Raw genomic sequence first — 14,694 nt, forward strand, 5'->3', positions numbered from 1 at the left:
TTTATGTTGCAGTGGGGGCAGCGTCACTTCTGCCAGGCCAGGCTGCTACTAAAGGATGACACACGCACACACCTCCCTCCCTCACACATTCATCTCCTACTGCACCCTGTCAAACCTGCAAAATTAGCCCCGGTCGGCTCTCTCTCCGCCCACTGGTTGAGCTCTAATTATGAACACTTTTAACAAGCTCAGTTCAGCAGGGGACAACCATCTTCGGGCGTGACTCACTAATTAGATGACATTGTCCATGGAACAGGTGCCCTCCATCCTGAACTCTGAAAGGACGTGACATCCACCCCCCCCACCCCCCTTGCACCAGCCCGCCCTCACCGTCACCAACTGTTCCCGCCCCCACCCCCGCCCCCACCCCCACTCCCCCATTCACCTGGGCCCGGCACCTGCTCACCTGCTGCTGGTTCTCTCTCTGCGAGTGGAGGCGGGCCTGGATGCACTCCCTGGTCTCCTGGAAGGCCTGCCTCTGGGAGCCCTCGGCTGGGTAGTGTGTGCACACCCCCACGATGTTGGTGCAGGAAAAGATCAACACGTTGGACACCACCTGTGGGAGGAGACGGAGGAGAGAGGGACCAATCATGAGGCCGGGGTTGGATACAGGAAGAAGAAAGAGGGGAGGAGAGAGAGACCTTTTGTACATTTTATGCAAAGTGACATTTTGTTTACAATTTGTTTACTTAATCTATTCCCCAACCCATTTAAACGTGTTGTCGTTTGTGTCTGTGTTTGAGATCCGACCTCGGAAAGACAACATTGACCCTGTTCCTACATTTTTAGTATTCCATTCCTTAAATGGTTTTTGTTTGGAGTCCAAATCATTGAATCTGACACCACAAGGAGACGAGCGATATATCTGGGAGGAAGAGGGGGAGGAGTAGAAAACAGACACTAGTGAGCAGATATGATTTCCCAACACTGCAGCCCTGCTCCTTCTTGGTTTTTTGAAGAAAGACCTACAGTACCCCTTTGCCCCCTCTCCGTGACTCCTTCTGAGTTACAGTAAGAACAGGCTGGCTCAACCCCTCTCCTTACTGGTAGTTAGCAGAGGCCCAGAGCCACAGCGCCACAGCGCCGCAGCATCACTGTGTCTGGGGCCAGACAGAACCCAGCGTTCTCAGACATAGCTCTGACATGACCTCAGCTGTTGGAATAACGCCACAACCGGACCAGGCCTATATGGACTGTCTAGGTGTGTGTTTGTATGTGTGCGTGTTGTCGGAGAGAGTAAGAAAGAGCAAGAGAGAAAGAACGCAAGAAAGAGAGAGTGTGAGAGCGTGAGAGAGAGACAAATAAAGAAAGAAAGAAAGAAAGAGAGAGAGTGAAAGAAAGCTAGAGCATGAGAGGGAGAATGTGTGATACACACTCTCTGTGAGAGATACAGAAAGCGAGCGAAAGACAGAGCGAGAGCGGGGGAGAGAGAGATAGAGAGAGAGAGGGCTCCTGAGACCAGCAGCCAGAGGCTACCTACCCTACAACCAGGCCCAGGCCTGTCACACAATTAACCAATGGCCTGAGTCAGCTATCTCATTCACACCTCTGGCCCCTCCCATTACAGAACAAAATAAACAAACACATCAGACTGTGTATTTTCCAAGGCCCATAATTAGTCTATAAGTAGCCTGTCTACAATTAGAAATGAGGATGTAAGAACTAAGGCGGAAGAGGAGTAGGCTGGGGAGGGATTTGAAGACACTGGGGAGGTAGAGGAGGAGGCTGGGGAGGAGAAGGCTGCTGGGAAAGAGGAGAGAGAGAGAGATTGAAAATGAGTCTCCCAAAGAGACACAACAGCGGAACGCTACGGTGTGAGACAAGAGATTTATACAGAGAAGAACATCTCAAGCATTCCAAAGTAACACCCAATGATTAAATACAACATCTCTGAGGTCAGTCATTCAGAGAAACTCTCCCTCTCTTACCTTCACCCCATCTTCTCTCCTCAGTTCTTAGTCCTGACGACTGTACTGTGTTTCTCCAGATAACCAATAGCCATGACAATTCTACAGTTGTCAAAGTAAAGGCAGGTGTTGTGCTCTCCCCTTATTAAGTCTACTATTCCGTGTCCTGTTGAACCCTGGTGTCAGTACAGACTACAGCAAATACCCTGCTGTAAGTAAAGACTAATAAGGCAGCAGAGCATGCAGTTGATCTTGAAGGCAACTGATGCTACACAGTTAGTGAATGGTTCTATAGCTGTACGCAGTATCCCCCACACACTAAAACTGCCAGGAAAACCGCAGTGCATCAGATAAGGCCTCCAGCAGGTCAATGTGACCATCCCTTGCCAGAAGGACGCCCTCATGGTCTATTTATACCATCCAAACATCCCCACTGGCCTTCTTAGACTGCCTGCCTGGGTCTGCCTGGGCTTATTCAAAGATACTACAAATATATTTTGCTTATCAAAATTAGGAATGTTTACAATTATGGCAAAATGACAATGAATATGATGAACAGAGATGTACATCCAAACCATCTGTGTTTGGATGGGCGTTAAAAGTAACCATCATCCAGCCTGGAACTGCTGGGTCTCTTGATGCGAACATGTTCAATCGCAGCAACCCTAAAACTCAACCCCACATCTCTCACCTGAACACAACCTGAAACGCAGTCCAACCTTTTTACAGTCAAGGTGTCGACACAATAGCTGCTGCTATCTCTTCCATCGAGAGAGGCAGTGGAGCACATGCCAGGTGCATGGCGTGAGCGTGCGCTTGTGTGCGTACCGTGAAAACTCTTACAGAGCGGAATGTTTCGCAAACAAGCCCCTCAGTGACGGTGACAAGGCGAACAACAACCAGGAGAACAACAAATACAGTGTGCCTAATGGATCCTCCCCTCTCTCCCCGAGGGACATAACTCATCCAGGTCCCTGCGTGGAGCGTCCCTGTCGAGCGCCCCGCGTTAAGGTCAGCCCGGCCTGCCACGCAATGCTGCTTTAGGAATAATGGACAGCCCCCGCAGTAATCAGCACCAGAACAAAAAAAACGTCTGTCCTCCTTCCTTACAAGAACTACAACTGCCAGCTTGCACCGAGCAGTGAGATTAAAGAAGAAGAGACAAACGCTGAGCATGCCGTCTGGTTCTGCCCCGCGAAGAAAAACTTCACACAGCCCACAGTGGGTCTTGCACACACAGCGACAACCGCTGAGGGGCAGACGGCTCAGACACAGAATTTGGGAGACGAGTAGACAACAGTCCAACATTTGCATTAGACTCATTAAAGTACTCCTCTAAGGGCTTCTCATCAGGGAGCCCCTCAGGCCGCTCTGGCCTGTACGTCTGGCACGCAACTCACACTTTACGTGATTGGCGGCAAGGGATCCAGCATTTGTGCTGGCAACAGCTGTCCCCTGAGGCATTTTCCTCTCTTGCGGCGTTCTCGGTCTCTGAGCCCTATCGGCTCCATTTTAGTCGAGAAGGTTCTGATTGGTGAAGGTTTATGGTGGTGAAGTACGACAACTTTCCTAGAATCCACGTCCATGATTCAACGGCGGTGACAAAGTATGTGGAAGTACCATTCAAAGCCAGCCTTCTGCTCACTTATCTTCCCAAATAAACCCATTACGCCAACATGTGTGTGTGGCTGTGTTGACTGAGTGATGCTTAATGTGTTTCTGCATGTTCTGTGTCGTTGTAGTAACCAGGGAACGGACTGCACAGCTTGGTGTGGCTGCTCACTCGCCTGTGCTTCTCGCTAGGTGCAACATTATTTTAGAGGACTCCTAATAATTACCAGCAGGAACCATAAAATCTCCAGGGAGCGAGGCAGCCTGGGTGTCAATATTTACCTATCCAGCCGAGTCCCCATTTTACCCTCCTTGTCGTCTTATCCCCTCCCCTCTCTTTCACTCACGCTCTCCTCTCCTTGTCACCTCCTCTCTCTCCTCTGTCTTCTTCCCTCCTTTTCTCTCCCATGTCCTCTCCTTCCCTCCTCTCCTCTATACTTGTCTTTCTTCTCCTCCTTTTCCTTGCCTCCTTTCCTCGTCTCATCTCCCTTCCCCTGTCCACCAGTTTTCCTTTCCTCGCCTCATCTTTCCTCTCCTCTCATTCCCTCCCCTTTTCTTTTCTTTCCACCCCCCCCCCCTTCTGGCCTCTGCTTCCCTTTCCCCTCCCGTCCTCACTGACTCTTCCCAGCACATAGCACCATTTCTATACTTCCCGCGTGTCCATTGTGCCCCGGCTATAACACCTGTCCATTCGGTGGGTCTTCTAACAAGAAATGTTGACTAATAACTGTTTACCATCAATGCATTTCACCACTTTTCTCGACGAGGAGCCAGCCATCATCAGTAGTGTATCTGAGTGTGGTTTGATGTCATTTTCTAAGTGATTCCTTACTGCAGACTCTCCTAGGTCAGGACAATGAGACCCATTGTAGGCTCTTAGAATAAATGCAAGTCATGTGCAGCTAGCTGATTAGTGTGAGCAGGCGTTCTCTGGCTGTGTGGGCTCGGCACCGTGGTGCTGCATGGCCTTGGACTGAAATGTTCCAGACCTTTCACCCCGGGCCCTGTGTCGATAGAGAGGTAGCACTACAAGCACCAGCCAAGCACCAATGCTGTCCATCAGTAGTTTCACTTTCATGATTTTAGCTCACATCCAGATACCATACTATTTACATGCTGTATGTTATTTAATGAATTTTTTATGTCATAAAACAGTTTTTTTCTATTCGGGTTATGGTATTTGGCACACTCCAAGACCAACCCTTCACTAAATCATATCTATAAGGACCTATCCAGAACATTTCTTCGTCCTGTATACAAATTACATTTTTATCAAACTGTGTACTATTATACACGGGAAAAAATCAGTGGTTAATTTTGTTCTTTGGAAGATGTTGCAAGCCGATGCAAACAAGAAGGCTTTCCTCCCAGAGCTTGAGGTTTGACCTGCCTTACATTCAAACCAGCTGAAGGAACAAAAAAAGCTAAATGCCTTTTTGTATTGAATTGAATCCATTAGCACCATAATGCCAAGGAGGCAAAAAACACAAAATGTCTTAAATGCGCACACACACACAAACATATTACATCAGACAATACAAAGCACTGCTGTCCCCAATTATATCCGTGCCACACCTCTCCTCCAGGAACTTCCTCAGTTACAATTCCATCTTGTGTTCCACAAACACATCTTCATGTGACCTGTTACAGATGGTAGGGCGAAATCAGAGAGGATGAAGGTCTGTAGATGGGGGCAGGGGAAAGTGGGAGTACAGTCTTTTGGTTGACTGTTAAATTAAATGTTCAATCGAACTGGCCGTCTCAGGACACAGGGAGATTGCCAATACAGATGTGATGGGGCCTGTTGGGCCAGAAAGGTCAATGTCTGAATCATACGTTTGAAGAAGAAAGGTGGGGCCACCATCAGACAAGAACATGTTTTCATCTCTCACTTCAAAATACAAAGAGAGAGAGAGAGACATAGAGAGAGAGAGAGAGAGAGAGAGACATAGAGAGAGAGAGAGAGAGAGAGAGAGAGAGAGAGAGAGAGAGAGAGAGAGAGAGAGAGAGAGAGAGAGAGAGAGAGAGAGAGAGAGAGACTGAAAGTCACTCTAAATATAGCATCATTTCAAACACTATGGCATGGGGCAAAAGGGCTCTCAGGGGCCCTTTGAAGTCAACAGCCAGCACTCAAATCCAATTTCCTCACCAACTGTACATTGCATTGTACTCATAATAAAAAAACAAATGGACTTCTGAAAATACAGCTATGCACACTTTGACAAAAACTTTAACATGAAAAGGGACCATTTCTCTAGGATACCCTTTTTCCAGAAAACCTAACCAACGCAACCACACACAAACGCACACAGTCTCTGTATGCACACAGGGTCCTCTGTGTTCAATAGGTATTGAATCATCATGAGTGTCCAAGACCGAGCATGACCCTGTTCATCCTGCCTGTCATAGAGCTTGTCTGAGATAGAGGTGAATTTCAACTACAGTGAAGTAGCCAAAAGGAGGACACAGTACTTTAGTTTGCTCGGGCACTCCAAAGTGTGCAGGTGTCTTCGACGGCTCCACCAGTGATGAAAGTATAGCTCCCAGGAGAGACACCCCCAAAAAAGCAACAAAAATGGCACTTATTGTTCCATTGTTTACTTTCTTCATGTTTCCCTTGCGACTCTTCCTTTCACTCCAGCGATGCTAGATCATACAGGGAGCGCAGCTGTGATCATGTGACTCCCCCCAGCCCCAATCTGTAGCCCTCTTTTCCCTCTCCCTCGCCTCGTCTGTCACGCAGTAGGAGTGCAAGGCTCTCTACCAGGGCTGATCCAAGTCCAGTCCAGAATCAACCTGCCACACAAATCACCATTTCCTGCCAACTGCAATGGTGTCATAGTTGACACTAACTGCCAACACGCGGCCTCTTTACACTTCTGAAACAACTAAAGGAAAGATCTGCTCACCTTTTACAAGAAACAGATCTCTTTCCTACAGCATTACTTTTCATCACTTGAACAGGCAATAGTTACAGGGTGTGCTTGATGTCCTCCCCTCTCAAAGCCCACATATCAAACTACAGATCACAATAACAACAGTTTGAGAGAGGGAAAGGGCTCGGAATCAATGTGTTGCTAAGGAGACCCAATCCCCAATTATTAATGCGGACATTTCTCCGAGCCCTGATGAGTGTCACTGCACTTGTAGTAATTAGTCCATTCAAATGAGCAATAATTTCCTGGTTGGTGGAGGGCAGAGGCCATAGGGATATGGTAATCTCTTTCACACTAAACTGAAGGTTGACCAGCTTTGTGAGGTAAACAAGCACAGTGCTTTCAAGCGACTCATTCTTCAGAAAAATGCGGCTGACAGGGTCAAGTTAGGACCTTCCTGTTTCTTACAGCACCTGTGACTTTTGATGGCACCTCAGAACTCTCAAGGGAAAAAAGAACCTCCCGTTAAGGACTTGAGTGTCCATCGAGCCTATAAAAAATGTAGGTCTTATTCATAATAGCTAGCCTGGTCCTGTCAGGTGTCTCAGATCACCGAGGGATGCTAGTCCAGTCCCAACATGTGATCACGTTATAGCTCAAATAGATTGCTGATGTGTTTGTTGTGTGTGTGGAGTGGCAGGGAGGGAGGGAGGGAGGGACGGAGGGAGGGAGAGAGAGAGGAGGCTAGGGTCTGGTCAATAGGAGTCTGTGTGTTCCCTGTGCCTGATGTCATTAAGTGGAGCTGTGCTCCGTGGCGCATGGCGGCAGTCCTGTGAGCCTCAGCTGGGCTCTGCTTATGTAACACTGGGCCAAAGGGCTCCGGCAGCCAGCTTCAGCCCCAGCGGCTCCAAACCCAGCCCCAGCCGGAAAGAACGCGAGGCCGCATTCATGCAACATGCACAAACATGGTCTTCAAACATCCATAATCATCTATCAATTCCTCCCATGGCAACGGAAGCAGAGTAGGCCGTCCAGGAGAGGCAGGACACGTGAACACATACACGGAACGGACAAGACGGATGTCAACAAATAACTATCCAATGGGTTAACACGCCCCTTGAACAAAAGCAACGTCAAGTTGAGTTTTTACATGTTTAATGGAAGGTGAGGGACTGAGGCTCTCCTTCCATTAAACCTCCCATTAGAAGAGTCTTGCCAAAGAGCATGATGGGAGATATAGACTAAAGCAACTGATTAATAGGGTTGTGATGGTGGGAAAGAAGAGAGCGCTAAGCAGACCCGCTGCGCTCTGTTATGATAGCCCTACTTGACCACGAGCACTTAGCAGGTCAAAAAGGCCTGATTTTAGTGTGTGCATTCAGCAGCTGCAGGCTCAAAGTGCTCTGACCTTGAAGGTGCCTGATCAACCCTGGCTTTGCGGCCCCACATTTACCAGTAATCTAGATAAAAGCTTTTCAATTAACAGCGAAACATTTCGCAGGCACCACTGAACAACATTACGATGCCAACGCTGCCACCCTTGGAAATAGGTAGAAGCTTGTCAGTCTGCAATCTGTGGATGTGTTCAGAGAGAGAGAAACCATCACAATCAATTGGAGATTATAGAAATGAGCTCATTTGGAGCCACAGCTCTGTTTGAGGCCACTGTTCGAGCATGGCGGGATGAAGTTATATTGGCCGCTCGGGATTGGCTCCTTGGTGGCTAGCAGTCTCTTAATTGAATTAGACTCTTTGCCCTGTTGCTTACAGGCGCTTGGTGGCTCGTTAACGAGTACCATCTCCCAAGATGCAGCAGCAAAGACGGGTTGTTTCGCCGTTCTGCACTGCAAATACTGACAACTTTGTTCACATTATTCAAACCACACTTTTCCTGAGTGTCCACTCTTGATTCTCCACAGTGGGTGGCGTCAGTAGCCGACGTGTTTGTTCTTCTTGCCTATGCCACTCAGCACTTTGAAGGAATCAGTGTCGCAGAAACTATTCTAGTCTCCCGTGTTCTGTCACGTTGGAAGAACGCAGCCACTGTGTACTCACAGAATGCAAACGACAGACATGGTGCGGAAGATGTGCAGTTATGCAACACAATGAGAAGGTACTTTTGCGACTCATTTGGCTTTATTTCAGTTGGCTTGTATTTAGCTTTAATCCCAAAAGAATTGTGTTAAGGTGTGAGAATACGTTGGAGAGCAAGTATGCATGAAAAAGCAAGTGAAAGTATGTGAACAAATGTTTGCCTACAAAATGCACAAACGTTATGCACGAAAACAATAGCTCAGATTAGTGATTTTAAAAAAGCTATTCTGGAACAGTCATTTACAGCATTTCTGCAGGCAGTGCACTCTTCTTTAAAAGAGGAAGGTCTTAACAGACTAAAGACCAGGATCAATGCACAGGCCCTGCCAAATATAGCCCAAGAGGAAAGAGAACTAATGTTTTATCTCCATTTGCCTAATTTTAGTACTCCTAATTTTTTAGGAGTGAGTAATTCTTTTCCCCTCATGTCAGTTGGATAAGAAATGTTATTATACTTTTGAAATGCACAGCTAAATAAAAACTTAAACATCCCTAAGGCTAGTTGGACCATGGTCTCATGAACAGAGAACAGATCTTCTCATAATAGTATTGATATAGGCTTATTTAACCGTATGAGTCTAGACTGATATAGAGCTGGGTCAGTCTCACTGCTGTTTACCCTATCAGGACAGCGGCTGAACCAACTCAGAATAAATGCAATATGCATGCTGTCATTTCAGATGAAACAGTTGAGAGAGGTTGGAGAGTTTAAGATTATAACAACGATATTATATACCACATACAGTATACAGGGGTGAAAAATGGTCTCCTCAAGAATAGAAGCAGGAATCTCAGCCAATGTATCCCTCCCAGTAGTAAAAGAGAGAGAAAACAAACAATAAAAACAGAGAGAGAAAGAAAGAATAAGCAGGGGAGGTATAGAGAAATCACCTAACTGTTGACATACCAGGAATACCTAACATGGACAAAGAGGGAATAAATATGAATGTCTCCTTCTACCTTCTATGTTCCACTGTGTTGGGGGATGTGGGCATACTTTGAATGCTGAACCAAAAAATCAAGACACAGTTGCTCTTCTGGCCTGTATATCAGCCCCTTAGATCTCTGTACACAGACAGACAACACAGGCCTGCCTTTGGATCTGCTCCACGTCCTGCCAATGCAGGCTAGATGTGCTGCTGCTACCGTGTTTGGGTCTCCAGAAGCTGTCCCACAGCCAGGTACGGTACACTGAGCAGAAAGCCAGAGACCGCTCAGGCTCTAAGAGATCAAACACCACAGCCACGCTCCGCCAGCCACGCACACAACCCCAAATGCACCACCAATTCACTTTAGCCAGAGAGATGAGCTACGAGGCTTCATTACCAACCCCCATAACATGTGTGCCTGCATGACAGTGTGTGTGCATTTAGAAAATGACCACACTGTAAACAACAATACACTTAGTCATGGATGAGATATTTAATTTCTAAAGCCTAATCTCCCCTTAAACACAAATGCAAAAACAGGACAGTACACCAGGCAGACGTACACGTTCTATATTTAAACCTATATAGATTAGCCCAGCTTAGTTTGAGAAAAAGAATATGCTCATGCTGAGAGCATTGATACAAACCGGTTTTTATTCGCTGTCAGATATTGTCTTCCAACAAGTATATCACCTATCGTTTTACATGTATGGCCACATTTCATTTGCATGGGGAAGGTATACCGTGGGTAGCCTCTCGGAGTACCAAAGCTGCTCATGTGAACCTCGGTTATCACGGCTGATGCTGAGCCCAAACAAGGGGGATTTCTCATTCCTTTTTAAAGAGAGAGAGCGTTCATGCATCGCCAGTTGCCTGTCATCACATCGATTTATGTTTGTGACTAGAGGATTTGATGTGAAAATGCCAACACATCATAGTTTGAGAGTTACATCCCTTTGCTGCTGCAATTTGGACAGCACGGTACAAACTTTACAAGAACCCGTGTACCAGGGTTAGTGTTTTAAACGAGTGGAAATCTGGCATTGGCTGGGCCATAAACATATGCTGAAAATATCAATAAAGCAGATTTACGAAGCCCAGTCACCCAGTGTCGGCTCACACAAAGCCATTTACTTGAACACTACCATGCGGTTGTTGAAACTAATTATAAACACACACTGTAGCAAAACTCAAACCACTCACTCACACTGGTTGCTTTCTTTAATTACGAGTCGTTGCAAAACTTCGAACTGTTGGGAGAGGGACAATGGAAAGAGCCAGGCCCTTGGGGGACAGGGGTGGGTGCAATGGGGCAAGGGAGACAGGGTTGGGGAGAGGGCTAGCTGGGACTGACTGCCAGAGCTGTCCCACCGAGCCCATGTTTCCTTCCCATTACCAAATCCTGCATGGAGTCACATCCCTCCCTCCTCAGTAGTCTGGCCCATGCTGGTTCTCAGACTGAACAGGCCCCGTGGAGGTTACAGCCGTGTGGACGTGTGTGAACGTTTGTCCACAGCATGTGTGTGTAACGTGAGTGAGCTCCATTATGGAGGACTGAGTATGCTGCCGTTATCAACCTCTGCCATGCTGCCTGTGAACAAGCCCTACTGCGATAGCTAGCTGCTGAACTCCCTCCAGGATCTCATGTTAAGTAGTAAAAGAGCTCCATATAAGGATGTCAGGACTGACACACTGTGTCTTATCAAACACAATGTTTTCTTAACTCGAGCCACAGTCAAAACACATATGGAAAGCATCACTGAAGTGAGATCTAAGTGAGAACTTCTCTCTCTTCAGCCACAACCGAATGATACTTAAGCGCTTTGCATTTGACTGAGGGAGCGCAGGATCTGTCAGCTTAGATTGAATTACCACTTGCCGGGATCCATTCTATATCGAGGGCATCATGACAATTGCAACTATGAATGGTGTCCGTCAGGACGTGTGACTAGCTTCATTTTAGCGTACAGTATAAGGTTTTCAAAACCTGCACCATCCCTTCCCAAGGTACAACTACATCTACCATAGACCTACAGAGATTCTACATGGACAGGAAGCAGACAAAGAGCAGATCCTCTTTGACAGCCAGAGCATCATCTCCGGACAAACATATCTGAGTGTTCTGCTACTGTGCGCTGTACCTCTGTTTGCTCTGTTGGTTGTCTCTAACACTAACCTTTATGGCCCTCTTGTCTGGCCACTGAATAGTTAAGCATAACAGGCAAACAGACATTAGGTGTCAAACCTCCTACACTTTACAAGCAATATACCTCCCCTGTGGCTACACAGTTACAAGTCTGAGGGAACTGGGTAATAACAGGAAACTATAATGCATATTGTGATGATAGGGGTGTTACAATATATTTTGAACAAACCCCTCAAATTTGAACGGTCTATAGTCTATGACCTTCACGATGTCTTGGGAGAGAGACACCTACCTCCAAGTGGCATCCATGCATCATATTCTGGCTTGGTTGTGTCAGCCATGTTGGCTCCCGAAATTATAGTAAAAGGTCAATTGATTATGATTTTATGACAGTATCATATTTTGACAAAAGAAACTAACATTTCAGCATGAATTACCACAGTTATTCATATCGACAGCAATGGTTTAGCAGAGATTGTCCTCCAATCAAATGCTCATGTTGTCACTACCTGGACAGTCGCCACAACACCTGCCTCACAAACACACACGCTGGGTGAATTTATGCCCCTGCTATTATCAACTACATCAATAACATTGTCTATTAAAATATATTGTTACATCAGACATCAACAGGCAGGCAGGACAGGCAGACAGCTGGGCTATCGTTTCCCTGGTGCGATGCTTTATGCAAGCCAGTGTTGCCCTGTGCATGAGATTCAGTCCAAGAGGCCTGAGTCTTGCTGCCAGTCCCAGCTGCTGTAGCTCAGATACATACAGTACAGTTCAGCGATCTGCTGTTGACCTCGCTACACCCGCCCAGCTCATCCATTATGGACGCAGCAAATGAGATCGGAGCAGGAAAACATGTGTATGAGCAACAAAGCGGGACATACTGTCAAATTCAACATGAATAAGAACCACGTTCATCGAGCACACACTGAAAAACAAATCTCCCTGCCAGTAATGCAAAAGTGTGTTTGTATCAACCAAGCTATTCTCAAGTGAACTATGCCCGCATTCCACTGACAGACATAAACGTTTGGTTAATGTTGAGAATTGGTCAGAAGTACAAATGTAGACCACGCTCACGACCTTTGGGACCACTAGTGGTCTGCCAGAAACCTACTCAAATCCCTTATTCCCCAGGCACTGATATGTAGTATCAGGATAGGACTAAGCACAATGCTGCTTTCAGTAACTTCATATGCTCCAGGTACAATGTTTCCCCATGTTGCTTACACCAACCCCTCCTGGTTAGTCCTCTTATTGACTTTTGACCAGAATAGTAGCATACAGTTCCCTGTGTATCTTTGAGACTGTGGGAAAAAATCAGTGTTTGTGTCTGGCTGCCTGGGTACCGCACAGCGTCTTGGACTGTGTTGTATGCAGAGATGCCTATGGAGAGGAGAGAATACAGGCAGGAAGGGGGGAGGTTGAAAGGAAAAGGAGCAAAGAGGAGAAAGGGAAGAAAAAAGGGCAATGAAAAGCAAAGAGGAAAGAAGTAAGGAAAGATATGAGGGAAAAGGACGGGGAAAGGAATAGTAAAAAAGGGAAAAGAAAGCGAAGGACAAATGAAAAGGGAAAGAAACAGAAAGGTGAGACAAACCCCAGAGCACGGAGAGCATATGTTACTGTATGGTGGTCCAGAACATCCCCATCGGTCAGAGACAAGTTGGTACTTAAGTGGATGGATAGATGGAGAGAGAGGTAGATTACCCTTTTTAAAGATATATATTCTGGCCCTTTTTTTTTTGCCTTTGCCTGAACAGAGATAGAGAATAGACAGGAAATCTAGGGGAGACTGAGGGGAAGTCTCAGCCTTGTGGTATGTTCTATCCAATGAGCCACAGGGGCGCCGTGAAAACATAACTTTGAACAGCTATATACTCCAATCTCAAGAGCTGATAAAGGGATGTACAGAGACATAGAGAAAGGCTGTGGAACAGTGTGTCCAGCCTTATTACACCCTGACCAACCAGGTCACCTTCACAATATGTCCTCAATTATCCTGTGTTGCCATGAGATACAGCGGAATCAGATATGATAAGGACGAAGCTTATTGGACATTGCTTCAATCATACCTCCCATTCATTCATTCCTGTCTTAACAAGAAGCTTCTAGAAAACCTGAGGAAACTGCCTATGCCTGACATCACCAGAGGGGGTCTAGGAAGGATATGAGATGCAAACCTGTCAACAGTTTGCAATAGCCTAGCCAGCCAACCAGGGCTGAGCTATACAGAGCATTATTAGCGTGTTAGCAGCTACAAATAGACTTTTGGAATAACTGACAGTCCAAAGCAAGGAGAAAAGTCAGAATTGTGCAGTTGAGGGAGTCCCATACCTGATATTCTAGTATACAGTAGATTGCCTTTTGTTCTTGAGCGTGCTTGCTGTTTAGACCTCCACTTTAGAACTATGATGTAAAGGTGAGATGTTGATATACACATAAAGACAGGGGGCAATGTTAATGTCAAACAAATGTAGGCCTACTACTATTTGTATATGCCTGCTGCTGTACTGCCATGTCCTAAGAATGTCTTTGTTCAGAATGTTATACTGCCCTCATGACAAATAAAACACTTTCACATTTTTTGTGGATCAAATCACAAGAAAAAGCCATCCCAGCACGTCTTAGGATATTATCCATCGCAGTGCATAACTCATATGAACATTAGTCATCAGTGGCAGGTTGATTAATAACACGGTAACAAGTCTGTTACTTTAAACTGACTGTTTAAACTGTGGCTCTTGGCAGAAAATACATGTTTAACTATGAGAAGAATTTCCCAACCAAATAAGACAGATGGGATCCATTTTGATCGACTGGATCAACATCTTCCATAGTTCTAACTGTTCTCAATATGGAAACAAAGAACATTATTTACCCACAGGATTAACTTAATGCCATCTATCTCCTAATGTTTAGTGAGCTTGAAATGGCCAGGGTGGTTTATGCAAATATAAAAATGTTCCCCAAAGTTTGGTTGTCGTTCCCACGCACAAACACAGAAATAACACAAAGGGCTGTACAGAATTAATACAATGGCAAGAAAAGGTATAGAAACTTCACTCTGTCCTGTACTGTATGAGCTGGGAACAGCAGAGGCTATTATGAACATGCACTGCTAG

At 46.0% G+C, this 14,694-nt stretch overlaps 1 protein-coding gene across 2 annotated transcripts in view; it reads right to left on the reverse strand.

Annotated features, from left to right (window-relative positions):
- Positions 1-14,694, reverse strand: part of adcy5 (adenylate cyclase 5) — a 43,453-nt gene that overhangs the window by 20,573 nt on the left and 8,186 nt on the right. For both annotated transcript variants that reach the window (XM_047047837.1, XM_047047836.1), the window contains exon 2: positions 407-556. In XM_047047837.1, coding sequence (XP_046903793.1) covers positions 407-556 — 150 coding nt within the window. The remainder of the gene's footprint in view (positions 1-406; positions 557-14,694) is intronic.

This window comes from Hypomesus transpacificus, chromosome 23 (genome assembly GCF_021917145.1).
Source record: "Hypomesus transpacificus isolate Combined female chromosome 23, fHypTra1, whole genome shotgun sequence".
Lineage (NCBI taxonomy): Eukaryota > Metazoa > Chordata > Actinopteri > Osmeriformes > Osmeridae > Hypomesus > Hypomesus transpacificus.